Here is a 27,855-nt window from a genome sequence, read left to right on the forward strand (position 1 = left end):
CACACACCAGTGAACAGAAACCACACGTATATCTCAGCTTCAGTGGACACACCCCTGCAGCGTGGCCCCTTCCCTGCCAGCCACCAGGGTGCTGTGTGAACACTCTGAGCCGTTTGGGGTCCATCAGGGCAGGGTCCAGAACCAGCAGTGCTTAGAAGGCCGACATGGCTGACAAGGACCAGAACCACTTTGTAAAAATAACCAGGCTATTTGTTAAGAAAGTGAGATTTGGGGTGAACAGTTAGAATACTGCCCCTACGTAGAGCAAAACTCCTGCAGCTCCTGGAAGATATTCCTTCTGAGATGGTGCCTCCCACATGCAGGTTTATCTCAAACCTTCAGAGGTGAAGGAGGGACCTTTGTCCACTGAACGCTCAAAGAGGGGTGGGCTGGGGCGCATGGGGAGACCAGGCAGGATGGGGTGCTCACGGGCACGCAGGGAGGCCTGTCGTGGCAGTGCCCACTCCGCAGCTGTCCCCGGCCCTGCCCCCTGATTAAAATCGTGTTGTCTCCAAAGCGTGGGTCTCTGGGTCCTTGAGCCCAGCGGTGGGCACCGGGCTCCCTGGGGTCAGCAGGTGGGGTCCCTGGTGCAGACCGCTCATAACCTCACGGCTTGGCTTCACCACAGATCCACCTTGGAATGACACGTTTCCACCCTGCCACCTCCCCTGAAAAACACTGATCGGGCGATGATCCGCTGCCCGGGCGGCCGGCGTGGAGCCAACGGCCCCGCCCAAGCTAGTCCTGTTTGTGAAATAAATACGAGCATTGATGGTTCCTGTCCAGCTCCCTGCCACCCCTGCTGGCCTCCCCCAGCTCAGACGCTCGTTTCTGGGGTGTGAACGACCTCCCCGTTCTTCTCAGGCTCTGTCTTCAGGAATTGCTCCACCTCCCGAGAGTCCACCTTCACGTCCTCGGGGGGCTTGTGATGCTCCTCCTCCGTGGCCGCCTCGGGCCTCTTCCCAATGCATAAGAAGTTGCCCAGCACCAGCACGAGGGAGGAGGCCAGCACCTCAGCCCCCGCCAGGACAAACACATACTGGTACACGTGCGTCGCATCCAGGAGCTTGCCTGCAGTGCAGGGGGACAGGGTCAGCCCAGGGCTGAAGCTTCCCCCGGATCCCCCCAGTCACCAGTGCCCTGCCGGGGACAGGCCAGGGCCCCTGAGGCAGCCACCCTCACCCCCACCACCTTCCCCCAGGCCGCACAGACTCAGAGGCTAAAGCAGAGTGGCTTTGACAAGGGTTTGGAGCAGAGCCTCCGGTGGGGCCTCATCCCCTGCCAGGTGGAGGCACCTGGAGGGATCTGGCCCCACTGCCTGTCACTGTGGTGGCCCTCATAGGAACCACCTGGGCCCCAGAAGGACCCTGGGACCCCGAGACAGTGACGATTCAGGCACCTCCTCACCCTCGCCCCAGACCTCTCCAGGCAGGAAGAGCCAGAGGCCCAAGGCCAAGTGGGAGGTAGGGGGACTACAGGGTTGGCTGGAGAGACCCAAACCCAGGTGCAGAGGCTTGGTGGGGACTTGGCCACACTGCTCCCACCGTCCACACCATTTTAATCGCACACCATTATTTTCTCAGTTATCAAAAAATAAAGCAAAAGCCCAACGTAACAGAAGCCGGCCCGATCTTCAGCTCTGAGCCTCCCCGGCGTGTGGGGACAGCCAGAAAGGAGGACCAGCACTCCACCCTGGAGCCATCACCTGGGCCACGACTCAAGCCCGTGGCCTCCTCCCACAGTGAACCGAGGGGGACCCAGGGTGTGTGAGAGGCCATGTTCTCTCCTGACACCGGCTGGCCATGTGCTGAGGTACACGGTGGCCTGGCTAGACAAGGCTGGGAGCAGTGGGGGAGGGGGGGTCCCTCCAGCTAAGAGCCCCCCATGGTGAGTACCGTCCCCAGGAAGAGCAGGTGTGTGAACTGCCTGGAGGCCTGGCCAGGCCTCAGGGAGTGGAGGAACTTCGCTCCCCACCCTGCCCCCAGCACTCACCTCCCGACGGGGGCCCAATGAGCACAGCTATGGCCTCCAGCAGCAGCACGAGGCCAATGGCACTGGAGAACTTCTGGGTGCCCACAATGGCCATGAGTACCTCGAACTGCAGGGCCCCCACCATGCCGTAGGAGATGCCGAAGAAGATGCAGAAGACCACCAGGCCACCGTAGTCACTGGCTGTAGATCCCGTGAGGTCGGTGAAGCCGTTGAAGAACATGGCGAAGCTGAAGAGGTACACAGAGTAGGGCCGCACCTTCTTGAGCCCTGTGATGAAGCCGGCGGTGGGCCTCGCGAAGATGTCGATGAAGCCCAGGATGGTGAGCAGGAAGGCTGCCTGGGTGTCGGGCACACCCAGGTCCTTGGCGTAGCTCACCACGAACACGGGCGGCACAAAGAGCCCCAGCACCATGATGGAGGCGGCCAGGGCATAGATGACAAAGCCGCGGTCCCTGAAGACGCTCAGGTCCAGGAGCCGCCGGGGTGGCCGCTGGGGCCCAGGCCCTGAACCTGAACCCAGCCGGGGCGCCTCCAGGGGCCGCATGAGTGCAGCACACACGCAGCAGTTGAGCAGCAGGCCACCCAGGATGAGGAAGCCACCCCGCCAGCCATAGTGGTCCTGCAGCACCTGCCCCAGTGGGGACAGGGCGCACAGGAACACCGGGCTGCCCGCTGCCGCCAACCCGTTGGCCATGGGGCGCCGCTTGTTGAAGTAGCGGTTGAGCATGATGAGTGAGGGCTGGAAGTTGAGCGCCAAACCCAAGCCTGGAGGGGAATGGGTGGGTGAGCGCAGGTGGCCCAGCCCCAGTTCTCCCCAGCACGGGCTCCCGCCTGAACGATTCTATGTGTGGGTCTGACAGGCATCGACATGAGGAGACTCGGCGTGTGTTCAGAGCCCCTGTTGCCAACCCACGTGCCCGGGAGAGACAGACGGGGAACGAGGGACGGGATGGCTCTGGGTGGGTACACCCCACAGCTGCCCACCCCTGGGAGGTCCTTTCTCTTCCATCAACGTGAGCCATCGCCACCCGGCCGCCCCACTTCTGGCGGGGCCTCACTCACCGGTAATGACCCCAGTGGTGAAGTAGAGCTGGATGATGCTTCCACAGAAGGATGCAGACACCATGCCCAGGGACGCCAAGAGGCCACCTGTGAACATGACGGGCCGGCAGCCAAAGCGATTCACACACACGCTGCAGAGCGGGCCTGGGGGATGGGGGACAGCAGCTGAGGGGCCGGACCGAGGCTCTCCATGCCCAGAGAGACCTGCCCTTCCCTGATGCCTCCTTGCCCCTGGCTCAGGATACACAGGGGCACGCTCGCCCATCTTTTAAGCAAAGCATGGCTCACAAGGAACGGTCCCCGTTAGAGGGGTCTTTTCTGGTTGGTCTGTGCAGGCAGCAAGAACAGCTCCGGGATCCAGCACAGCTGTGCAGACACAGCCCTTTGGACAGGGTCCCAGACAGCCTTGGCCTGTGCTCGTCTGCACTCTGGAGACCATGGCATCCTCGAGGGCTTCCCACCAGGTGCCCCTGGGGACCGGGGCTGAAGACGCTGGGCGCGCTACCCAACCCCTGACCCCAAGGCCTTTTTGTCCAGAACTGAACTTGCTGAACTCCCAGAGGCAGTCACCTGGCATGACAGCCCCTCACCTGTCCCGTACAGCATGGCCAACAGGATGGAGGAGATCCAGGCTGTGTCACTGTAGCCTATCCCAAACTCTCGTATGAGCTCTTTGAAGAAGACGCTGACCGCCTTGGGGAAGGCGTAGGAGAAGCCTGTGATGACAAAACAGCCCCAAAGGATGGCCCAGCCCCAGCCCCCATCTGGGGCCTTGACGCCCGTCGGGCCCTCTTCGACCACTGCCCCTCCCATGGCCAGGAGGGCTGGTTCCGCGTCCCTGAGAAAGAGAGGAAGCCAGGCTGACTCGGTTGTCAGGCAGTCACCCAGCTACAGCCCTGCAGTGTGGGGACAGAGACACACCTGAGGGCTGGCACCCAGGCCGGCCACCCCTCCCTTCAGGCCTCAGCCCCCAGCAGGAGCTCAGCTCTGGGCCAGGCCACGTGCCCGATGTTACCTGAGAGCCCTGCCTCTGACCCTCACCTGTGCTGGGTGCAGGGCAGGAAGGTCTGGGGTGACCAGCAGCTGCAGCTCCTCCTCCCTCCCCCGCTCAGGCCTGGCCTGCTCCCATACAGCTGGCTTTAAAGGGCAGTGGCTTTTTTGGGCTCAGCCATGTCTCAAGTTACCTCCTGAGGAGGGCAGACCCCAGTGGGGAAGTCAGCCATGCTCTGGCCTCCCGCCTGACCCTGTGTTGGGAAGCAGTGTGGTTTTAGCAGCCAGCACCTCGGGCAGTGAAGCCAGCCCTGGTGAGGACCTGGGGCCCGATCTAGGCTGCAGTCCCTTGAGACCTCAATCTAGGTGTGGCCAGCCTTGCTCTCCCACCCCCAGGGCGACAGGGCTCCCCGATCCTTTCCACTCTGATCGCACTGCACAAGAAGTGAGAGTCTGAAGAAGAGGCTCACACAGGCTGTGCTGTGCGGGGTGGGGAAAGCAGGTAGGGAGGGCGGGGGTCACTGTGCTGGCCCAGACTTGTCCCATCTCGTTATCATCCACCTGCAGCAGCTCTTTTGGGAGCCTGAGGGCAGCAGGGCCAGCCCAGGTGGAAGGGAAGGTGTGTCGGCTGCTGGAGTTTAACCCTTCTGGCGAGGGAAGGGCAGGAGGGACACGCTTCCATCCAGCCTACCAGAGCAAACCATTCTAGCCCCCAGGCTGCCAAGGAGGGAGCTGGCCGCACCCACTGCTGGCCCAAAACCCGAAGAAGCTCAGGGTCAACTTTCCTCTTTTAAACCCCAGGAACTAAGCTCGTTTGAGGCCCAGTAACTTGAAACACTGCAGGCAGATTTCCACCTGGAGATCCTCCCCTCCCCTCCCGTCTTCATCCCCTACCCCTCCCTGATCCTTGCTCCAGAAACCCCCTAATCCCAGAGATCAGCCTGGTGGCCTAGTGCCCCCACCTCACCTGACAGAAGCTGTTTCAAGGACAGAGTAGGCCTTGCTGCAGGCGTGGGGAAGGGAGGGCGTGTTGGATCCAGCCGCTTGCTGCCCACTGAAGCTCTCGTGTCTCCCCACCAGTGGTGAGCTATAAACCAGCTCCCTGGTGGGGGAAGCGCTGATGTGTAGTATCTGCTGACTTAGTGGTGTAAACACTCCACCTGCACGATGCCCGAGCACTTCCTGCATGAGCTGCACACGCAGCACCACAGCCCCCTTCCTATCAGCCCGCCTTCCTGGGTTTCATAATCTGTCCTGACTCCACCCCTTGCCCCTTTTCCTTGAATCCTTCTTGACCTGGCACAGCCCTCCGGGTGGCCACTCTTTCATCTGAGGCTACACAGAACCTGGGACCGGACTCTGGAATGGGAACAAGGGCTTCTATCCCCGGACAGTCTGAGCACAGCTTCAGTGTGGTGGGAAAGGAATGTGGAAAATAAGACACACTCCCTGCTCCCCACCACCCCCCCCCCCGCCTCCAGCCTGCCCCCCAGCACCACAACCACAGGTGCTGTGCCCTCTGGGGGCTCTGATTCAGTAGTCTGGGGGGATCTGGGCTCTGATATAGCGGTGGTGGGGCGTCTGAGATCTGACTCAGTGCGAGGGGTGGTCTCTGATTCAGTGGACAGTTGGGTATCCAAGGTTCTGATTCAGCAGTGGAGGGAGGTCCTGGGCTTTGATTCAAAGGGTGTTGGGGGGGGGGGTTGTTTTTTAAGGGCATCCTAGGTGATTCTAAGAAGTAGCTGCTGTCTGTGGGCACCACCCTTTGATGACCAGACCTCCAGGAGCCAGCTGGCTGTCAGGGTGATGACAAGGCAGACACAGCCCACCAGAGCAGAACAGCAGCCCTGCCCCCCACCCCAGACTGGGCCAGAGGTCCACCTTCAGAGCCTCTGCTGGTTCTCAGCTGGGCCAGGGCCACAGGCGCCACTTTTGGGAAACCTAGGAGAAGCCCTCACCTCTCCTGGCACTCAGACCCCAGTGCTCTTTCAAGCACTTTGCCCGGTGCTTGGAAGGCTCCTGGGCTTCAGTGAGCAGGATGAAGGGTGCGTCCGAGGCCAAGGGCTGCGCAGCCATCCAGGGACACAGCTGAAGGGTGCACAGGGGCACCCCAGCCAAGGGAGCCCCCCATCCTCCTGCAAATGTGTGCACAGACCCGTGACCTGGCATAGCCCCCTGGGTGGCCACCTCCACATCTGAGGCTACACAGAACCTGGGACGGGACGGTCTGAGCACAGCTTCGGTGTGGCCCACCCCTAGGTTCTCCTCCAGAGCCCTGCCTTTGACAACACAGCCGGGTGCCTGAGCCTGGAACGGGACAAATGGACAAAGGTCATCCGCAGCCAAACTTCCCGGGTGGGGGTACCGAGCTGCTGTCCCTTCCCCTTGATAGCGTTAAGTTTAAAAGGTACATGCATCTGAGTGATATTAAAAAAAACAAAAAACTAATAAGTATATCTTAGGAATGGGAACATTCCTAAGATATACTTACCTTAAGCAATACTTATTGATGCAGTGACACTATTTAAGGCAGAAAGCACAGGAACCCCAGACCCAGGACTCAGGACAGTGGTCATGGTCATGGGAGCACTGAGGGGCTGGTTGTCCTCAGAATCCTGGCATGTTTGGGGTTGTGGGCTTTTTAAAGTAAATCAAGTGGGCCATGTAGAGGCCAAGGAGGGGAGTGTGTCTGGGCCGAGCAATTAGGAATAGCCCAACTCTTATAAACCCAAGGTTCCAAAATAGAACAAAGGAGGGCCTCCCTCTGAGATTTCCGTGGTTCCATCAGCCATGCCTGGTGCACCATGGGGATCATGGGCACCCCAACCTTTGAGGCCCCATTCTCTGCCCGCCAGGGCTGGGTCCTCCCTGGAGGCCCCCGGGATCCTCAGGAGAACTAGCATCTGGGAGGGTGAGGAGGCAGAGGGATGGGTGCCAAGGCCCAGAGGCAGGAGGGTTCAGCGTGTTCTGGGACCTACGTGGGCCAAGGGGCTGCCATGTGAAGCTCACGTGGGGAGGGGGCCACCTTTTGTGCCTGGACCAAGGCCCAGTATGGTCATCTCGCCCACCAACCCCTGAATGCCCCAGAAGCTCTTCAGACACTACTTTCTCCCAGCTAACCCCCCAGCCCAGGGTGCCAGCCACACTGAAATGACCCCCGCCCTGTTCCCCACACCAGATGGTCCTCAAACTGAGGTTTCTAGTGAATTTCAGTTTGCCAACAGAGGTGGAGGTGGTGGTGAGCAAGCAGGGAAGATGATGGAGGACTGGGGGGCTCTAGGTTGGGGGCAAAGGGATTTCGCTCAGCAGTGCTCTGTGTATTTAGGGGGTGGGTGGAGAAGGGGCTGGGATTTCCAAGAGCAAAATGTCCTCATCAGCCCAGCCCGTCATGTTGAAGAGGGAGGCTTGGGTACAGGCTGGCTGGTGTTCCAAGGAAAACCCAGGGTGAGAGGAGCAGCCCCCTTGGGGGCCGGTCAGAGACCCTCAGTGCAGCGCAGAGGGAGGTGGCACCAGCACATCTGTGAGCACATGCCGGCTGGCTGTCCTTTCAGTGACATTTAGTCTCCCAGAGAAGCATGCAAACCACGTACGCAGCCCAGAAATAACCCGCCCTCTGGGCTTCAGAAAGCTGATCTCCCAGGTGGGGTGTATGTGCCCGTTTCTGGGTCAGGTGAGGTTCCAGGGGCTGCCCCCCAGGTCCCGGCCCAAAGAGGAATGTACACAGAGGTCCCTCAGAATGACCCATCCATTGTGCCCTCCCAAATCAAGGGCTCCCACCAGCTGCTCCCTCAGGGGCCCACTGGCTATCTGGGTGAGGGTCCCAGCTGGGGTCAGGCTCCAGCTTCTGCATTACCCCTCTCCCCAGTGCCCCCCTTCTCTGCCTACACTCACCCACTTTGAATGCCATCTTGGTGGTGACAGTGTCCAGCCTCACCCCCACCCCCACACATCCACCCGGAGAGCTAGTGCAAACCTCATACCAATGTGTTCCCAACCCGACCCCACACGCCTACCTCAGAGCCAGCCCTGAACTCACATCCTGTTGGCCTCACCACCTCCCAGACCCCTTCTGCCACCCCAATCCAGCCACAGCTTGCCGCTGCTCCTTAGGCCTCTGTACGGGCAGTCCCCTCACCCACCTTGGGTCCTGGGTCTGTGGCCTATCAGTCCCCAGGGCAGGCCATGAACCCAGGGAGCGGGGTTCAGTGCAGGGGGGCCCCCAGCCCTAGAGCCTGTGGCCTGTCCCAGGTGCTTAGTTGGTGCACTTCCTAGGCTGGCCAGTTACCTAACTGGATTTCTAGTCCTTGGAGACTAGCTCTAGGTGGGCAGGGCAGGAAAGGGGCAATTACGTTTCTTCCTGACTCTTCCCCACACCAGGAGGCTTGGGAGACATGCCTGAGCAACAGGGAAGCAGGCCAGGGTGGCTAGCACCTGGCTCCTCGAGCCCCAAGGCCCCTGAAGCCCATGGGGGTAGCTGACAGGCAAGAGGGTGCTGCACCTCAGGAGGAGGGAGGACCTCCCCTTCTTCCTTCCCCCACTGCCCCTGTTGTGCAAACAGGTAACTAGAAGATCCAGGACACTCTCACCCATCCACCACTGGTCAAAGTGCCTGTCTCCCTCCCAAGAAGGGGGAAAGGACCCCAGATGCCCACCTCAGCCCTACCCTCACCTGTGTTAGGAGCTGTGACTGGAGGGAGGTGACTGGGGCTTTTTCTGGGGAGGTGGGAGCCGGGCAGTGGGTGGCCTGGGCCCTCCACCCCACCTCCACTGACCACACAGCTCTCCACCGCATGCCCAGTGCCCCTGCAAACTCTCAGGTGGGCTCACGTCCTCTTGCAGGGGCCGGTGGGGTGGAAACAGTGGCCTCATTCACCAGATTGGACACTGCGCCCCAGGCCAGCCCCTAGCTCTGAGTCATTCTCCGCTCCACCACCATCACCCTGTTATGACAGGAGAAGGCCATTCGAGAGTGGCCCTGGGGATGTTTTTGTGCTTACCCTGTTAGAGCCCCCTCCTCTAGAGAGCTCAGTGGGCAATGAGGAGGGGCCAGGAGGTAGTTGAGCAGGCCCAAGTTGCCCCCCTCCAGGCCTTGACCCAACCCTGCCCAGCCTGCGAGTGCCTGGCCTGCCCATCCACGTGGCCACCTTGTCCCATTCCTCAACTCCCTACAGCCCTCCAACCCGAAAGCCTGTAACCTAAGGCCAAGGCCCAGAAGGTGGTCTCTGTGTCGGCAAGCCCCACCAGCCAAGAGGGGCCCCCTTCCACCAAAACTGGGTTCCCAGCTCCCACCACCATAGGGCCACCATAGGGCCTTTGGAACAAGTAGGAGAGGGGAGGTGGCTGAGGAGGGGAGAACGGCTGGGGAGGAGGATGTGGAGGGACCCTAAGCTCCACCCACCACCACCCCCACCGGACCCGAGGGTGCAGGACGGACAACGGACGCTCCTTCCCGTTCCAGCTTCTGGCTGGGCAGGTGGGGGTCAGGCCGACCTCGCCGGCAGCGGGGGGCTGGGGTGGGGGCGTTGGGAGAGAGGATGCTCCGCACGGCCCCGCCCCAGCCCCCCTGCATGGCCGCGCGCGGGACGTGGGGGACGTGACCGCGCCAAGGGAGGAGCCGCCGCCGTATTGCCTGGAGTAGGCGCCCTCCCGCCCGCTACCGTATTGGCCAGAGCGCACAGCCAAGGCGCGGGACTGCCCGGGTCAGCGAGCCCCGGAGCCACACTGGGCGTCCCCGAGCGCCGAAGGGGACCCCGCGGCTCCCACAGAGCGGGGCCCGCTTCACTGTCCCCTCGTTGGGGCTGGGCCAGGTAGGCGCGAGTTGGAGCTAGCAACATTGACTGAGAACTCCGGGTCTCCGGGACCCACTTCCCCGCACAGCCCGTTTCACAGATGGAGACTGAAGCCGGGAGGTCTGCACTCGCCGCCGAGGCGAAGCCATGAGGAGCCCCATGCCTTGTCCGCTCCTGCCCCGCCCCTGTGCCGGGGCCCAGTGCGCCCGAGGCCTGATCCTGCCTGATCCGGAGGTGTCTCCAATGGACTGATCGCTCTGCCTGGCTGTCTTCTCCACTGGTCACCTCCCAGAAGGGCCAGCCCGGGGCCCTGGGGTCGCTCTGCTGGGCTCCTCACCTCGAGGGGGCTGAACTGGCCCCCTCCACACCTGCCAGGTCTCTGGGAGGACCGCCCTGGTGCAAGTCAGCCTTGTCATACGGACACCACCAGCCAGTGCGTGGGACCCCACAGACCCCGCTCCACACACTGTCCCTGGCCAGTGTCCTGAGGAGCATGAACACCTCCCGCTCCTTCTGCCCTCCAAACTGAGGTGTACAGCTGGAGTGGGTGAGAGCTGTGTTGCCTCCTGGGTATCAGGCCCTGCCCAAGGTCACATGGGGTTGTTACAGAGCCTGTCTTGGGATCAGGCCTCCCAAAGTCCACCCCAGGCACTGTCTACACTACAGACTGCTGGGCAGGAAGGCTCCACACCTGTCTGGGCACTACCACCCATGCCCTCAGAGCCCCTTGGGGGCAGACCTCCCACCGTGGGAGCAACTCCTTAACAGCTGAGCCCAAAGGGCCCAGTCCATCCTCCAGGACACACTCCTGCATCTGTCCCTGTCCCTGCCAGTGCCCATCTGACCCCTGAAGACTTTTGGGCCTTCAGAATGAGGCAGTGGACCCCTGAACCCACTAACCCACACAGCACCCACGATGCCCTTGGCTTTGGACAAGCCCCTCTGACCTCGGCTGCATGAAGGCCGTTGGTCCAGCTGCCACCTCCTGTCCCTCAGACCATTCAGCCTGGCCATGGTCATCACACAGAGTGATCCTGTCAGCCCAGGCACCTCTGGGTGTGCAGCTTAGTGCATCTGGGACAGAGAAGCACTCTGGGCCCTGGGCTGCCCCTTTGTCCCTCACCCAGAATCCAGGCACCCCACCCCACCCCACCCCACCCCACCCCAGCGGCCATGACCCCAACTGCTTCCCCTTCCACTCACAGGCCTGCCAGCCACGGGCCTGGGCCAGCATCCATGTAGGTAAGTTGTCAACCCACTTTTCAGGTAAGTAAACCAAGGCCCCTGAGGCCCCACCTGGTTTTCCCAGGGCTAGGGGCCTGGGAGGGGGGTGAGGCGAGCTCAGGGACTCCAGTCTGATCCTGGAGGGGGGTCCCCGTTCTCTCTGCCCAGGGACTGGATCAGAAGCCTTTGCCTGAGGGCGGGTTTGGGTTGGTGAGTGTTTAGGGCGGCGGTAAGAACAGGGAGGTGAGAGAGAGGACGGGCCCTCGGGCACCACCACCCGGGCGCCCCGGCCTGGAGCGCACGTGCTCCCCAATCCCCCCGGCAAGGGGGCACGGGCCGCGGCAAGGGGGCGTTAGCCCCACCAAATATAGCCGGCGAGCCCCAGCCGCTCGCCGCGAACCGAGCTATTTATACCGGAACCGGAGCTGCAGCCCGAGGGTTGCCCGACGGAGGGGCGCCCAGATGAGTCGGGGAAGTCGAGGTCGCGTGACTCGGGTCCGAGGGCGCGGAGGGGTGCGGCTGGCTCCCCGGGGCCCTCAATGGGGGCCGCCCGGGGGGGGCTCATTTGTGCCCGGGGCGCCCCCGGACCAGGAGGGCGAAAGGCAAAAGCGCGGACCCCAAGGACGCTCCCACGCCGGGTGCAGACTCAGCGCCAGGGCGACTCGGAGGGTCCCAGTCCCGGAGCCGCGGAAGCACCCGGGCAGTGCCTACCTGCTGCCGCTTGGCCGCCGCGCGTCTCTGCTCGCCTAGCTGCCGGGCGCGGTGCCGGGGGCGACTCAGGCCGCTCGCGCGGCACTTCCCCAGTGTACGTCACCGCCGCCTGGCGCCGCCCTGCATGGACCCCGCGGGAGGGGCGCCCCAGTGCTCCCCGACGGCGCGGACACCGGCGCGGGTTGTGCCTTCTCGCCCGACCAGTCCCGCTCCCCCGCGCCCTCAGACCGGCACCCCAGCCTCGTCATCCCCTGGCGCTGGGCTGGGAGCCCGGGCGCGCAGCCCCCTCCCGCCCCTCCATCTCCCACTCTGTGCGCGCTCGCTTCCCTCTGCCTGGGCTTGATGGGAGCCCAACTGGGTCCCGCAGTGACCCCCGTCGCCCCCCGCGCCCCGAGCCGCGCCCTCTGACAGGTGAGCGCGCGCATCCAGGCGCACCCCACGCCGCGAAGTGCCCGCGGACCCCGTGGGGTTCCCGCCTCTCGGCTCAGCTTTGGGGTTTTGCAGGCCTCCCTGGCCAAGCCCCCTGGGATCTGCGCCCCCATCCAAACCTCGGGGCCGACACCCGCCCCGGCCCCCCAACCCCCAGCCCGCGCTGCCTGGGTGATCTTGGGCAAGGCCTCCGTCCTCTCTGACTTCCGTTTCCCCCTGTGGCTTTGTGCCCTGCTGAGCCAGATAACAGGCGCTGCCCCTCCTCTCGCGCTCCCAGAACTGGCTGTGCTGGGGGTATGGCGGGGGCCCCAAGGCATACTCCACATCCCCACACCCCGCGGACACTCATCTAAGGGGAGCGTTGATCCTGGCTGATCCTGGGCAAGGAGCTTCAGACCCCCGGTTTTCTCATCTGCAAGATGGAAAGAACTGAGGTTTGAGGAGGCACCAGGGAGTGTGGCCATTGGTGGCTTGGGCCCAGGACACCACTTGGTGGCTGCCCCTGAGCCACAGGACCACTTTCCATTGAACCTACTTCAAAATGACACCCGAGTCTTCTGGGACTACAGGAGGCCAGGCATTGGTGTCTCTGGGATTTATGGCAAAGATTCCAGCTCATCCTGGACAGGGTGACAGAGTGAGCATCCCTGGAAGATTACCCCCCTCCAGAGGCCTATGGGGTGGCCCACCCGCCTTGGCACAGTACAGAGGAGTGGGCAGAATGGTGGTGGTGTTGGCCTCCTGGCCCAGAGTTCACCATCCGACCACCCCTTCTGAGACACCAAGTCCACTGAGGCCTTCTGCTTTTTTTTTCAGATGCTGGGAGACTGCCCCACCCCCACCCCCTGTCAGAAGAGCCCTAGCACTCATAGAGGCTGAGCTGGTCTAGCTGCCACCCCGGCCCGGGACCCGACCACCCTCACCCCCAAATGCTAAAGAAGTTGCCACATAGGCATACACACACAAGAAAGCAGGAAGCACAGCCCAAGCCTCCAGCAGCAACTTGGCCTGGGCCTCCCAGGTGAAGCCCTGCTGAGTTGGCCTGGACCCTGGGTGTCTATAGGGGCCCTTGGGAAGGAAGGGGGTCCCCACGGGGTATCAGATGGTACCCCCAACTGCCTGCACCAACAACACTCACTGGCTTCCTCACGGCTGGAGGTGGGAGGTACACCAGCATGGGAGGGCATCTGAGGGGGTGCAGGGCAGAGCTGCAGAAGGGAATCCCTCACCCGTGCTCGTAGTTCCAACCTCTGGGATGGGGCACCTCCCTCCTCTGCCTCAGATCATTTAGACTCACACCCTGCCCTGCGTGGGCCCCTCCTGCCACCACCTGGATGCCCTACCCATCTTCATGAGGCTTGGGAGCTAGTGCCCCTCACCCCAGGGACCAAAGATTCCTGTTAGGTAGGAGCTGTGCAGCCCTCGAGCCCGCCCCCACCCCGCTCCTGCCCTCACCCACCCCCAAATGGAAGACCTCAGAGCGCCCAAAAAGGGAGACAGATGTGGGGTGGCTGGGGTCTTCCGGCCTGCTCCCAGCCTCCCTCAGACTAGCGCTGGGTCTTCTCTGAGCTCTGCAACCGGGGAGGGCCCCCACCCAGTGATCTGAGGGAGTGCCTGGGTTCCACCCTTGCTCCCCAAGAAGGAAAGGGACACCAAGCTTCCATCTGGGAGGGCTGGGGGTGTTTATCCAGAGATACTGTGGTCCTGCAGGAGCCCCGAGGAGGGAGAGGACAGTTCCCCAGACCCAGGGCCCCTCAGGCATGGTCTTCCATGGGTGTGGGCCCCAGGGCCAGCCTGGCTGCTCACCCAGAGCTGAAATGTGGGCTCCCCCCTCCCAGGGACACCGCGGGCAGGCTGATCAGGCACCGGCTTGCCAGCCCCGCCCCCACCCCAGCAGGGCTCCAGGGAGTGTGCTTTGACTGGGGAAGTGGAGGAAGACCAAAGTGGGGTGGCAGAGTGATGGCCTCTGTGTGTGGCCCGGCGTGGGAAACCACCTGCTGACAGTCAGCTGAACGGCAGAGCAGCCTCCCCCCAGGGCCTCCCGTGGACCAGGGCCCTGCAGGGGAGGACCAGGAACCTCCACAACCTGAGACCCTCGGCCTTCCAGACCCCAAGCTCCCCCTGGGTGCTTCAGTCCACTTTCCAGGGCCAGGAGCCCTGAGCACAGCAGGGAAGGAGTGGGTGCAATTCTGTGGTGCAGGGGAGGGGCGGAGAAGGCCAGGGACACCCACCCCAAGTCTGACTCCGATGGCTGGTCCCCCACAGTGGCCCTGGGCTAGCCCCCCAACTGAAGCTCCCCTTTTCTGAAAGGGACGGGGTGGGTGACCCGGGGAGGTGCAGCCACCCCTGGCGAGGTGGGGGGGATGCTCTCCCTCATGACCCAACCTGCTTCTGGCCCTGCCCTTCCCCACGGTCCACCACGCCCCTGCCAGTGCCCCCACCTGCTCCATCTCCTGGATTCTCATTCTTCCAGTTGTTCCAAATCACAGCTGCAGGTCCCATCAGGACCTAGAACGTGCTCTGAGGGGCCTCCAGGCCTGCCTGCACCCTCTCCCCAGCTGCTGCAGCTCCTGGGTGGGGACTGTGCCTCACCCTTCCCAAGGAGAGAAGATGGATACAGAGCAGGAATGTCTACTGGGCCCATCACCCTCTCAGAGTCTGATCTCCATTTTCCACCCAGATGGTGGATGGGAGCCAGGCTCCGCCGTGCCACTGTCTCTGAAAATGATCTTGGAAACCTGGAGAGACTTCAGAGGGTCTCAGGGGCAGCCCCCTGGGAAGGATGGTGGGACAGGCCTCCTGCTCCTATGCAGGGCCAGATCTCGGGCATCAGGGAACCTTCCAGGGTCTGATGGGGCCATGCAGAGGCCCCATCCTTGAGCCCTGGGCACCCCCACTGGGCTCCAGGCCCCAGCCGGGCCATTCATCCTGCCCCTGGACTGCCTGTGCCACCCAGCATCGGCTGCCAGCACCCCGTGGACGGGTTCGGGGCCAGCACAGGCTGGGTCGGTTGAAGAAAGCCGAGTCATGGGGCGGACATTCTGGCTGAGCCTGGGCCCCCCTGCCCTGGGGTCCGGCTCCTGACCCCACCGTCCTTAGGGACCTGGAGGCAGGCAGGACTGTCGCAGCCGGTCCTCACTCACACCACAGCTGGGCCACACCTCCCATGATTCAGGGTGGAGAGGCCGCCTTTCCGGAAGACTGAGGCCAGCGGTACACAGGCCCCTCCCCAAGGTAGCCCACGCCCCTTCCTCCCTGCTTGCCCCTCGGCTTTTCCTCGAAGTCAGTTCAGGCGCCCTGAAAAATAAACATATTGACTACTTGGCTGGCCCAGGCTGTGGGCGGAGGTAAAAACAGGCGGCAGAGGCCAGACCCCTGCCCAGCCCAGCCTAATTCACCTGCCCTCCCCACCCAAGGCTGGTGTTGGGCACGGGGGTGAGGGTATGGGTGGGGCTTGGAGGTGTCTGTGGGGGGTGGGAGTTCCGGGTGGGGTTCTGTGCGTTTATTGGGGTGTCTGTGGCAGGCGTTTGAGGTGTGGCTGGGATTGGGAGTGGGTGGGCTCTGGCTTGGGCCCTGGTGGGTGATCCCTCTGATAGCCGTTGGCTTTCTCCGGGGGAACCCGGCTGGCTGCTGCCCCTTGGGCCAAGGTCAGTCACAAGGGGGGGCCGCCCCAGCTGCCCACTCCTCCTGACCCTGCAGCAGTCCTGAAGGGAGGGTCTCACCTGGGAGGTGAGGAAGAGCAACCCAGCATGGGAGGCTGGGTCCAGGTGGGGGCAGCAGACTTGGGCCAATGGCCCCTCTCCTCAGTGGCCGCAGTGACCTCACCCATGCCACTAAGAGACAGGACTGAGACAGGGTCGGTGCTGCTGCCGAAACATTCAGCACCCAAGGTCAGTGGGGCTGCTGGGCAGGCGTGCCCAAGACTCTTGTCGAGGTGGGGTGAAGGGGCCCAGCAGAGAGGAAGTCGTGCCGGCAGCCCAGGTCAACCCTGACGCACTCTGGCCTCAGTGTCGTATCTGTGAAGTGGCAGTGAAGCCCTCCTGACCACTCTTGGGAGGGTTTGAAAGCTCACCCAGCTCACCTGTTAGGGGTGTCGCTCCTGCCCCATCGTCCAGCCAGACTGGTCGGGGGGGGGGGGGCGCTCCCATGTCGACAAGCCCCCCTGCCCCGCCCACGCCAACATCCGTCCACCGGGCTTCAGATTGAGGCCTGCCCCAGCTCGGCATCGCCCTCCACCTTCCCAAAGTCACCCAGCACCCTGCACCCCTCACACCCACCCCCGTCCTCAACTGAGCTCTGCTTGGACGGCCAGTGAGGGCATCGAGGGTGGGGCACCTGCAAGGGGCGAAAGGGGGAACTTCTTAGGGCCACAGGCTCTGAGGACAGGTAGCCTCTGTCCTGAGGCTGCTGCCACACCCTCTGGCACCCTGTGACGCCCTCGGGAGCTCTCTTCTCCCCCACCCATAGATGAAATGGGCCTGGCCTGGAGGAGGCAGGACTCAAGTGCAGACCTGAGCTTAGATGTGGGAGTGCACAGGCAGAGGCAGGGCATGGGGAGTGGGCAGGAGGCCACTGGCCTGGCCAGGTGTGGATGACACGGCTGTGGAGACTGGGGGTGCAGCGGAGCAGCGCCCACCCCGACCCCACCAGGCTGAGAGGCTCCTGGGACTCCCGCCAGCTCTCCTCCAGGCCTCTGTGCCTTTGCACGTGCTATGCCCTCTTCCCTGGGGAGGCCAGTGAGCCTGTGCTGTGGCTTTGTTACCTGGATCGTGGCTCCTCCCCAGGTGAGACTGGGGGCCAGAGCTCAGGGGCCAGGTGAGTGCGGGAGGATCCCGGGCAGTTGGAGGCAGGCCTGGGCTATCTGAAAGTGCCCGGTACTTAGCCATGACATCCCTTCTGCAGGATCCTGTCAAAACACTGGTGTCCAAATGTCCTGCCTCCCCCTGCCCACATCTATAGATGTGGGGCCTCGGCTCCAGGGGAGGCCCCACCAGGAGAAGACAAGGTGCCTGGTGTTGGGGCCCCCTCTCACCCCCCATAGGCGAGAGAGGTATTCGTTCTCTATTGCTACACAAGAAATCACCCCCCAAACTTAGCCACTTAAAAGAGTAAGCATTTATTACTCGCCCTGTGTCTCCGGGTCAGGAATCTGGGGGCACCTGGGCTGGGTGGTCAAGGTTTCAGGAGGACCCGCTTCCAGGATGTGGCTGTTGGCAGGGGATCTCAGGTCCTCTGCAGATAGGCCTCTTGGGAGGGCTGCGGAGTGTCTTACACCATGGCAGCTGGCCTCCCCTGAGTGAGTGGTCCAAGACAGCCAGGGGGCTTTGCGGACCCAGTCCTGGAAATCCAGCATCATCACTCCTGCAGCTTCCACTGTTAAAGTCACTCTGTCCGGCCCACACTCAAAAGGTGGGGAATTGGGCTCCACTTTTTGAAGGAAGATTAAAGAATTTAGAGGCCCCAGAGGACACCAACCCTTGACCCTGGAAGGAAAGGGTGGGGGACAAGTGTCGAGCCAGACCAGAATTGCTGTCAGGGCTACGACCACTGATCCCCTGGGGAGGGGGCTGCTACTCCTCCCTCCCCACCCCTAGCCCAGAAGTCTCCAGGCAGGGCCCTTTCCAGGTAGGTCTCAGCGGGGTGAGTGGACTTGATATTTGGACCTGAGGGCTATGCGGACTGCCCCCACCCCGCCACGCACCCCTCCAGCTGCTCAGCCCTGATGTTGGGGTACAGGACGCAGCTACAAGTCTGCCCCTTCACCTCTTCTCCTGGGCCCTGGGGGTTCAGATGTGACGGTTCTCCTACCCTCGGCCACTGAGAACAGCCTGAAGGATGAAGGACGCTGCAGTCATCCTCGTTTTACCTAGCCAGTCATGTTTCTGAAGGCGATGACTGCAGGTAAGGTTTCCGACAGACTCTGAGGTGGAAAGCAGTGTGCAAAGTCAAATCAAAGTAGGTCACGTGTTTGCTCTTAGAAATACACACATGCCGCGGGAGAGGTACACGCCCCAAGCGGGATCAGGTAAGGTTACATTCAATTTCTCCTTTACACTTTTCTAGAATTTCTCAGTTTTCCCGCAGGGAATATCTATTAGTTGACTTTTTTTTTTTTTTTTCAATTGAGGTGATATTCACATAGCATGCAACGGATATGTAAAATGTAGAACTCAGTGGCATTTAGTTTATTCATAATATTGTACAAACACCAGCTCTCTCTAGTTTCAAAACTTTTTCATCACCCCATTAAAACCCCATAAAAATACCACCCTGTACTCAGTAAGTCATCATTCCCCATTTCTTCCTCCCCCATCCTCTGGGAACTGCTAACCTGCATTATGTCTCTGTGAATTTGCCTGTTCCGGGTACATCACATAAAAAGCATCACATGGTATGTGGCCTTTGTGTCTGGCTGCTTTCACACAGCGCAGTGTTTTCAAGGTCCATCTATGTTGTTGTCTTTATAATTTCATTCCCTTTTATGACTGAATAATATCCCACATTTGGTTGTCCATTGATCTGTCAATGGACATTTGGGTCATTTTTACCTCTTAGAGATTGTGAGTAATGCCGCTATGAACATTCCTATAAGGTCTCTCTGTGGACATAGTTTTCATTTCTCTAGGTCATATACCAAGGAGTGGAATTGCTGGATCATGATAATTCTATGTTTAACTATTTAAGGAACTGCCACACTGTTTTCTGTTTTCCACCTGCACCATTTTACATTCCCACCAGCAATGTATAAGAGTTCCTGTTTATCCACATCCTTGCCAACACTTGTTAGTTTCTGTTTTTTAAAAATCAAAGTCATCCTCATAGGTGTGAAGTGATATCTAAGTGGTATCATACTGTCATTTTGATTTGTATTTCCCTTATGACTAATGACAATGAGCATCTTTTCTTGAGTTTACTAGCCATTTGTATATCTTCTTTAGAGAAATATCTGTTCAAGTCCTGTACCGTTTTTTCAAGTGGATTCTATTTTTTTGGTTGAGTTTTTTTGTTTGTTTGTTTTTTTTTAGCTGTGCGGGGTCTTAGCTGCAGCATGCGGGCTCTTAGTTGCGGCATGCGGGCTCCTAGTTGTGGCATGTGGGATCTAGTTCCCTGACCAGGGATTGAACCCTGGCCCCCTGCAGTGGGAGCTTGGAGTCTTAGCCACTGGACCACCAGGAAAGTCCCTTGGTTGAGTTTTAAGAGTTCTTTATGTGTTCTGGAGGCTAATCAGATATATGCTTCTCCTATTTCCCAGGTTGTCTTTCCACTCTCTCACATTGTCCTTTGATACAGAAAAGTTTTATATTTGTTTCTTTGGTTGCTGTGCTTTTGGTGTCATATCTCATTATCCACTGCCATGAAGATGTGCCCCTATGTTTTCTTCCAAGAATTTTATGGTTTTAGCTCTTACGTGTAGGCTGTTTTTTTGTTTTTGTTTTTTTTTGCAGTACGCGGGCCTCTCACTATTGTGGCCTCTCCCGTTGCGGAGCACAGGCTCCAGACGCGCAGGCTCAGCGGCCATGGCTCACGGGCCCAGCCGCTCCACGGCACGTAGGATCTTCCCGGACCGGGGCACGAACCCGCGTCCCCTGCATCGGCAGGCAGACTCTCAACCACTGCGCCACCAGGGAAGTCCGGCTGCTGAGTTTCGAGTGGATTTTTGTGTATGGTGTGAGGCGGGGATCAGACTTCATTCTTCTGCACGTGAAGATCCAGTTGTCCCAGCACCACTTGCTGATCTATTACTTTCATAATTACAAAACTAGGTAAAATATAAGCCTGCTCCTGTGTTTAAATTGAAGTAGGCATTGCTCGGCATGGGCCACCTTTTGGGTCTAGATGCTGCCCTGGTCTCTCCTTCCTACTCCTGGGGCAGCAAAGCCCTGCCCTAGACCCTTGTCCCCTCCAGCACTCGCACGTCAGTGGGCAGATCACCAGCCTCAAGCCAGAGGCCTTAGTGATGGGCATGGAGTAGGAGGCAGGCTCACCTGGGTGCTGGGGGAGGAGCAGCCCACCCTGACATAAAGGGCGTGAGGTGTCTGGAGCCTTGGCTGCAGCAAAGGCCACTGGCTCTGTGGGGCTGACCTGGCCTGGGGAAGCCAGGCCAGGTCGGGTCAGGCCTTCAGAGAGACCCATCTCTCCCTGGGATCAGGCTAGGCAGGTGGGGACACAGCCCTCCCCTCTCAGCTCAACCTTTCAGCCTGGAGGCTGGATAGGGCATGGCCCCTAAGGTTTGGACTTTCCCTGCCCCGACCTGCTGCCCCAGGCCCTTGGATCCAGTCCCCCCAACTTTTCCTCCCATTTGCTTCATTCCACCTGCCCTTGGTCCCACAGGTGGCCACTTGGGGATCTGCCATCTCTGCCCCATCCTGAGCTGTGGGCTGGGGGTAGGAGGAGGGTCAGGTCTCCCTCTCCCCCTCCTTGGAGCCAATCTAGGTCCTGGGGGTGGGATTGGGTCAGGGTTGGAATTGTCACTTCGTGCTTTCCACTGGCTAGAGCCCCCCAACTCCCTCTTTGCTCTTTGTGTCCACACCCACTCCTCTCCCTGGGTCCTCCCACACCTGTGCCCCCAGGCCCCACAGGCAGCCCTTCCAGCCTTGCTCCCTGTGGTCCCTACTACCCATTCCTCCCTCCCCTCGTCCTGGAGGCCACACAGTCCAGGCACCCAACATACGGCTCCTCTGTCTGCTGCCTGCAGCCCTGTTCTCCCTCTGGGTCCCACAGGTTTGGGGGCTGCTGCTGTGGGACGCTACCTCCCTGTGCCCGCCTCTGCCTTGCCTGTCGCTGTTTGCCCCCACCTGTGGCCTGAGTGAGGTGCCGCTGAGCGCAGTGGAGTGGCCAGCCAGGGAAGGACTGGTGGCCAGAAGACCACTGGGGGCTGGCGGTGGGAGGCTCCCTGCTGTCGGGCCTGGCACAGCCTCCTCAGACGGGGGCCTGGAACAGAGCTGGCGATCACACAGCCTCTGCTGGCAGTGGCTGCTCCCGCGGCCTGTGCACAGCCTGAGGGCGGCCGGGCTATACCTGCAACCTCGCCTGCTCTCCAGGTGAGGCAAGGTGCCCCTTCACAGGTCAGGGCAGCTGAGGAGGCTGGCTGAGCCCAACACCGCACAGACTTCCGCTCAGTTGGGTACCTTTCCCAGGGGGCATCTGGCAAACGCTCACTGTCCCACACTCCCTGTCCAGGTCCCCAGCCCCCAAGCGCAGTGGCCGTTTCTCAGACCACAAGCCTCCAGGCCCCCTCTTCTCTCTCTGTCCATCTGGAGTTGGGGGGTAGCCTCTCCCCTCTCAGGGCCCTCAAGACAATCCTTGTGTTGGTGACCCCAAGGCACCCCTGCAGCCCAGACTCCCTGAGGACCCTCAATTCCCTGCGCCAGTTGGAACTCCCTGCTGCCACCCCCTGCACCGGGGGCCTTCCTCCGGGGTCCTCTCTTTCCCTCACTCCCACATCCAGGCCTGGGCAAGTCCTGCAATTCCTCATGCCCTAGGCCGTGGACCCCCAAGCCTGGGAGAGCCTTTGCCCACCCTGGTGCCTGGAACAGAGTAGGAACTCCAGGAATGCAGGTGAGTGAGGACATTCGGGAAAGGGCAGCTTCACACACCGTCCAGCCTCCTCTCCACCCCTGCAGCCCATTCCTCACACGCGGCCAGAGGCAGACTCCCAAAGCACCCCTGGCCCGGGCCTCTGTCTCTCTTCCTTGGCTACCATTCAGGTCTCACCTGCTCAGGTGGGCTGCCTGGTGCCCCAGGTAACTTAGCCCTAGCCACGCACTCTGCACCTGACCTTGCTTTGGCTGCCTCTCCCGACCTTACCGGGGATCTGCGTACCTTCTGGGGGGAGAGCTGGGTGTGGGCCCACCTCATTACTTGCTTTTGCTCTCTAGGGCAAACTCGGCTCACCTGGGCTGCCCCCTCCCAAGTGATACCCGGATTTACAGCTTCCCACTAATCCCCCTAATCTCAGCTTGGAGCATCTCAGCCCCAGGGGACAGAGGTCATGACCCAGCCTGGCACGCGGAGGCCCGGGAAAGTTCTCCTGAGGTGGAGGATGGAAGTCTCAGCCCGACCCTGCCCTTGGCCTTCCCCAGGCCAGAATGGCCAGCTGGAGGATGCAGCCAGGCCCTGGCAAGGAACCAGGCCCGGGAGCCACGGAGGGGGCCGAGAGAGTGGGCTGGGCTGCGTGCCAAGCTCTAAGCATCCCCGTAGCCACCGGGAGGGCGAGGCCTTGCCCAACCTTCCTGTGCCGACCGCAGTCCTCCTCTTCCCGGTGACTCAGCACAGCTCGGCGGAATGTCTGGGGTCACTCAGGAGAGGGTGGAACGAAGCCAGTCCCTTGCCCCTCAAGCGCCAGCTCACGGGTGGTTTGCAGGGAGGCGTGAGGGTGGGTCCTGTCCCTGCTCTGCTTGGCCACTCGAGCCCCCGTCTCCCCTCACCTTCGTTTCCTCACTTTCACTCCAGAGGGTGGACCTCACGGTCTCTGGGGATTCGGTTACTGGAATCCCTCAGCCTCCCCGAATCCCCTCAGAGGCCACAGTGGGCAGCAAAGTGAGGTGGACATCAGCCCCCCGGGCAAGACGGCTGTGGGGGTTGGTTGACCTGGCGAGGTGCACCCTCTCTTGGTGCCCACTTGTCGGGCAGCTTGTCCTTTTGGCCATGGCCTCACAGGGAACACCGCACTCTGTCCCACCCATGTCCATAGCCCTGCCTCTGCCTCCAGGCCTCAACCTCTAGGAAATGGCTATGTTGGGCCTCCTGGTTCTCTTGTGCCTTCCAGGAGCGCCGTAATTCCAACCAGAGTCCCTTCCTGGTTGTGGCGCCACGAGGACGCCCTCCCCTGCCCCAGCCTGCTGCCCGGTTCACAGGGCACCCCTTGTTCGGCAGGGGCAGGGACCATCCCGCTGGCTGTCCATGGCCTGGCACATACTTGTAGCGGGGGGGACGGTGAAGGACATCTCTCCCACTGAAGCTTCCCAGCTGGTCCCTGTTTCCTCAGGACCCTACCAGGGAATTTGCCCACCTGCTTCTGGTGGTCCAGAGGGGCACACAGAGGCCCAGGCAGCAGGTGGCAGCCTGGCCTTTCCTGCCCTGGGGCCTGTGAGCAAGTGGATAGGTCATTGCAGCCTAACACAGGCACCTTCCTAATCTGAGGGGGAAGTGACTTGCTCAAGGCCATGCAGGCTGGTGCCTAAGCTGGCCCCACCCAGATCCCTGTGCTTTTGGGACCCCATGAGAGGCCGGCAGCAGGGCTCCCACTGTGAGGTCAGCTCCCAGCACTATGAGCCCCACGGCCAAAAATTGGAGGAAGGACCTGGAGTCGTGGGCAGTCAGAATGGGGGCCTCGTCGGGCAGCCCCTGGTACTCCCCTGGGGGGCGCTGTCCTGGGAGGGCATCCAGCTGCCAGGCCAGGCTGCCCACACAGGGGTCACTTGAGGATCACCAAGGTCAGGCGGTATTCTGGGATCTGGGAGCCACAGCCCAAGCCCAGCCCTTTGATGCGTGGCCATCCTGGTTTATACCACCCCACAGCGAGCCAGCTTGCCACCCAGTGTTGACATTTGCTCTAAGCTTAGGTGCTGGGGGCGCCAGTGGGAGCAGGATGGCTCACCACGCCCAGGCCAGCAGACTTGGCCCACTCCTGAGCCCCCTGGCCTCAGTTTCCCCATCTGTAAAGTGGAGAAAGTTCTAGAATCACCCAAAGTGTGGCTTTGAGGGCTTCATGTGATATAGGGGCCACCCCACACGACAGGCCGGGAAGCAGGGCCCCCCTCAGAGCCCACTGGCTTCTCAGGAAGGTCCAGCACTAGTCCTTTGCTGGCCCTTTAGTGTCCCTGCAATGTTGTTATTATCCCACAAGCATTGTACCCTCACAAGCTCCAACTGTATGCTTGGGGTGAGGGGGCAGTTTGATCCTGGCTATGCTAGTCACGAAGGGGCTGGGCAGGGTCCCTTAACCTCCACTGTTCTGTTACCACATCTGTGAGGGGTGACCACAGGGTGGCCTGTGGGGAGCTGGCCCTGGGCTGATATTAGCCCAGGGAAAGCAGTCTGTAGCAGGTTGAATGGTGGCCCCAAAAAGACATGTTCTGGTGGTCCCAGTACCTTAGGATGCGACCTTCCTTGGAAATAGGGTCTTTATAGATGTAATTAGTTAAGATGAGGTCACATGGGAGAAGGGTGGGTCTAACCCAATAGGACTGGTGTCCTTAGAAAAGAACACATGTGAAGACACACACAGGAGGAAGGCCACGTGACGACGGAGGCAGAGAGTGGGGTGATGCATCGATGGGCTGAGGGGCACCAAGGACTAGCACCAGTAGTCACCTAAGCTGGGAAAGGTGGGTCAGGATTCTATCCAGGGCTTTTGGAGGGAGCAAAGACCTGAAGCCACCTTGATTTCGGCTTCTGGCCTCCAGAACTGCTGCCTCAAGCCCCCAGTTTGTGGTCACTGTTATAGTGGCCCCAGGACAGACACACAGTCAGTCAGCATTGGCAACAGCAGGGATGCAGCAGGCTGGCCGAAGGGTCACCTGCCTTGCAGTGTGCGCAGAGGGCATTCTGGGTGGAGGAGGGGGTCTGGACAGGATGGTGGGCAGGTTGGGGGAGACAGACTGGGAGAACGTGGGGTCTGGCCTGACCTGTGGGGAGACCAGGCAGAGAGCTGGGTAGAGAGTAGTCAACATGTCCCTCCTCCCTTCCATGGGCATCTACTGGGCTCCCAGACGTGGGGCACAGATAAGGGGCCGAGCTCCAGAGCCCAAGTGGACAAATTTTCAGACCTTAGAGGGCCTGTGGGGTCTGCCAGGAGTGACAAGGCCCCTCTCGGGGTGGTGAGGGCTCGAGCTCTCAGCAAGGCCCACTGCCGGCCTCCATCATTTTGTGGGCTGTGTGATGTACAGGGGCAGGTGAGTACCATACCTCTCTGGGCCCAGCACCCCAGAAGCCTTAACTGGGGCTCAGGTGAGGGAATCAGAAGTTCTGGGATGTTGGGCGATTGAAGTGGTAGAAGCTGGCCCTGCCACAGGAATCAAGGCCATGCTGCTCCTGGGCCACCCTTAGGGTTAGTGCTAGGGTCAGGGTCAGGGCTGGGGTTATTGCAGGGATAGGGTTACGGTAGGGTGGGTCAGGATTAGGGGTTAGGATTAGTGTTGGGGTTGTCACAGAGTTAGGGGTTAGGGTCAGGGTGAGGGTTGGGGTTAGGTTTAGTGTTGGGGTCAGGGTCAGGGCTTGGGTTAGGGTGACTGTTGGGGTAATTGCAGGGATATGGTTATGGTGGGGTGGGTCAGGTTTTGGGGCATAGATGGTGAGGTGCAGAGATCATATTTATTGTTAGGATTTGTCTTTATTCAAAGGGGTGTATCCTCTTGGCCCTTTGGGTTTACATAGATACACCCCAGAGGCCCTTCCCTGGGGCTGAACTAGCACCCATGTAGTTCACATGTTGTTCAAATCTATGAGGAATGGAGGGTGTTATCCCTAGTTTATGGAGAAGCAAACAGAGTCCCAGAAAGCTGTAACAAGAGGAGCGGAATTGGGATTTGAAGCTGGACTGTCAAGCAGGTTACCCTGGTCTGGAGGCCGTGAGGCTGCCCAGGGCCTATGGGATGTAGGTTAAAGGTCATGGGGACCCGCTGTGGCTCCTCCAGGCAAGCAGGACTATTTTCACGTGGTTTCTGCGCACTGATAGGATCACATCTTTCATTTTCCATGAGGCTTGAATTATTGATCTGCCTGATTTTTTTTTTTTTTTTTTTTTTTTTTTTTTTGCGGTATGCGGGCCTCTCACCGCTGCGGCCTCTCCCGCTGCAGAGCACAGGCTCCGTTGGTGCAGGCTCAGCGGCCATGGCTCACGGGCCCAGCCGCTCCACGGCATGTAGGATCTTCCCGGACCGGGGCACAAACCCGTGTCCCCTGCATCGGCAGGCGGACTCTCAACCACTGCGCCACCAGGGAAGCCCCTGATCTGCCTGATATTTAATAACCCCTGGACCTCCCTCCAAGAGCTGCCTCCTAAAACAGAGGGTCGGGACTTTTGTCCAGCACTGGCAGGAACAGCTTGGCGACTGGCCCTGGGCAGCCAGAAAGCCATCAGGGTGGAGAAAACACAGATGGAGAGGAGAGGCTGGACCAAAGACTATGTCACCCCGCCTCTGTGCCCATCACTGCCTCTCTACAGCCCGGGCCCCTCCCCTCCCAGGTACAGTACCGCCCCGCTCCGTGCAGTCCCACATCCCGACCCGTCGGAGCCGCCAACAGCTTCGGGGCTGCGAGACGGGCGGGATCGTGGAGCCTAGCTGGACGAGGGGCGGCTGTCGCGCCGGGAAGCCTTGGCCGCCTCCCGTCCACCCGCCACCCACTGATAGTCCTAAGCCTTCCTCCCTCGGCTGCACCTGCGCTCGGGCCGGGGGGGGGGGGTGGGGTGGGGGGGGGTGGGGTGGGGGGGGTGGGGTGGAACCCGGAACCTGGCTTCGGGGCTCACGTTTCCAGCCGGCGGGCTCCGAGCAGTGCACCAAGCGCTCCCGGATAGCGGCAGACGGACTCGGGTTACCATGGCAACGCGCCGGGACCGGAGGCTGCTCGTAGCGGGCGTTCTGGGTGAGGCGCGGACGCGGGGGCGGCGCGGGGGGCCACCGAGGGGCCTCAGGGGCCCGCAACGTGGGAGGCTTCGGCCTCTCGGCTCGCTTTTCACGGGCGTCTTTGCTTTCCTTGGAAAAACCCGAGACGTTCAAGTCCTGCCAGACGCAGTGCGCTGGGTGGGAGGGCCGGGGGCGTTCTCTGCCGGCACGCTTTGTTTCGAGTGCTCTAGTGTTTATTCGACCCCTCCAGGAACCTGAAGAGGTGGGTGCTGCAGAGATGAGAGAGTTTACCCCGGACAACAGCCAGTGAGGACGGGTTCAAACCCAGGCAGCCTGGTCCAGAGTGATTTTTTTTTTTTTTAATTATTTGAGACTTACAAAAGAGTTGCAAAAGGAGTACAGAGATTGCCTCTTTACCTTTTGCCGAGATTCCCCCAAATGTTAACCTCTTATGTTACCATAGTTCATTTTAGCAAACTAAGGAAACTAACACTAATACAAAACCATGATCTAATGTATAGGATTTATTCACTCAGCAATTATCCCACGAATGACTTTAGTCTTTTACAAGATCCAATCCAGCACCATCCGTGTTTTGTCTTCTTATTCGTTAATCTGGAGCACTTCCTCTGTCTTTCCTTGACTTTTATGAGTCAGTTATTTTGCAGAATGCCCCTCAGTTTGTGTTTATCTGATGTTCCTTTATGATTACTTTTAAGTTATGCATTTTTATTAAGAAAAACCTTACCAGTGAAATTGTGTTTTTCTCTGCATCTCATCAGGAGTCATCTGATGCTGATTTGTCCCATTACTGCTGATGCTAACTTCGGCCGTGTGTTTTAGGTGATGTCTACAAGGTGTTTCCCTCATCAAGTTACCCTTTTTCCCTTTCTAAATAGTAAATAGCTTGTTTATAACCATACTGCCAACGAGTAATTTTAGCGTCCAGAAGTGAGCATTTTCTGAAACAATTATAAGTGTTGCATTTGCCACATGGTAATTTTTCCATTTCCATTATTTCTGCTTTTATAAGTTGGAATTGTACTGTAAGGAAGAACTTTTCCATATTTTAATTTGTTCAGTTATTTCTT

General features: G+C 60.2%; 2 protein-coding genes and 1 long non-coding RNA gene across 24 annotated transcripts in view; 2 read left to right on the forward strand and 1 right to left on the reverse strand.

Annotated features, from left to right (window-relative positions):
- Nucleotides 1-10: 10 nt before the first annotated feature.
- On the reverse strand, nucleotides 11-11,854 carry SLC16A3 (solute carrier family 16 member 3). Of its 4 annotated transcripts, none has more exons than XM_073797032.1 (6): nucleotides 11,769-11,853; nucleotides 5,012-5,146; nucleotides 3,645-3,892; nucleotides 3,055-3,198; nucleotides 1,993-2,757; nucleotides 11-1,071 (listed from the first exon to the last, which is right to left on the reverse strand). In XM_073797032.1, exons 3-6 carry the CDS (start codon nucleotides 3,865-3,867, stop codon nucleotides 818-820), a joined length of 1,386 nt encoding a protein of 461 aa, XP_073653133.1. In that variant the 5' UTR covers nucleotides 3,868-3,892; nucleotides 5,012-5,146; nucleotides 11,769-11,853; the 3' UTR covers nucleotides 11-817. The 4 variants fall into 4 exon arrangements, with proteins under 4 accessions (XP_073653133.1, XP_033703300.1, XP_073653134.1 ...); XM_033847409.2 differs by lacking the exon at nucleotides 11,769-11,853 and adding an exon at nucleotides 8,714-9,618; XM_073797033.1 differs by lacking the exon at nucleotides 5,012-5,146 and having other exon boundaries at nucleotides 11,769-11,854.
- Nucleotides 9,600-19,971, forward strand: LOC117309487 (uncharacterized). Of its 2 annotated transcripts, XR_012328358.1 has the most exons (5): nucleotides 9,600-10,380; nucleotides 11,039-12,834; nucleotides 13,014-13,218; nucleotides 13,480-15,431; nucleotides 17,988-19,971. It is a non-coding gene; the product is annotated as an uncharacterized lncRNA (long non-coding RNA). The 2 variants fall into 2 exon arrangements; XR_012328357.1 differs by having other exon boundaries at nucleotides 13,014-15,431.
- Nucleotides 19,972-26,625: 6,654 nt separating this feature from the next.
- The window catches only part of CCDC57 (coiled-coil domain containing 57), a 107,898-nt gene continuing 106,668 nt past the window's right edge, over nucleotides 26,626-27,855 (forward strand). For 12 of the 18 annotated variants that reach the window (XR_012328771.1, XM_073798289.1, XM_033846794.2 and 9 more), the window contains exon 1: nucleotides 26,790-27,607. The gene's annotated coding sequence lies outside the window, so the exon portion shown is untranslated. The other 6 variants (XM_073798286.1, XM_073798284.1, XM_073798287.1 and 3 more) reach the window with 6 other exon arrangements.

This window comes from Tursiops truncatus, chromosome 20 (genome assembly GCF_011762595.2).
Source record: "Tursiops truncatus isolate mTurTru1 chromosome 20, mTurTru1.mat.Y, whole genome shotgun sequence".
In the NCBI taxonomy this organism is placed as follows: Eukaryota; Metazoa; Chordata; class Mammalia; order Artiodactyla; family Delphinidae; genus Tursiops; species Tursiops truncatus.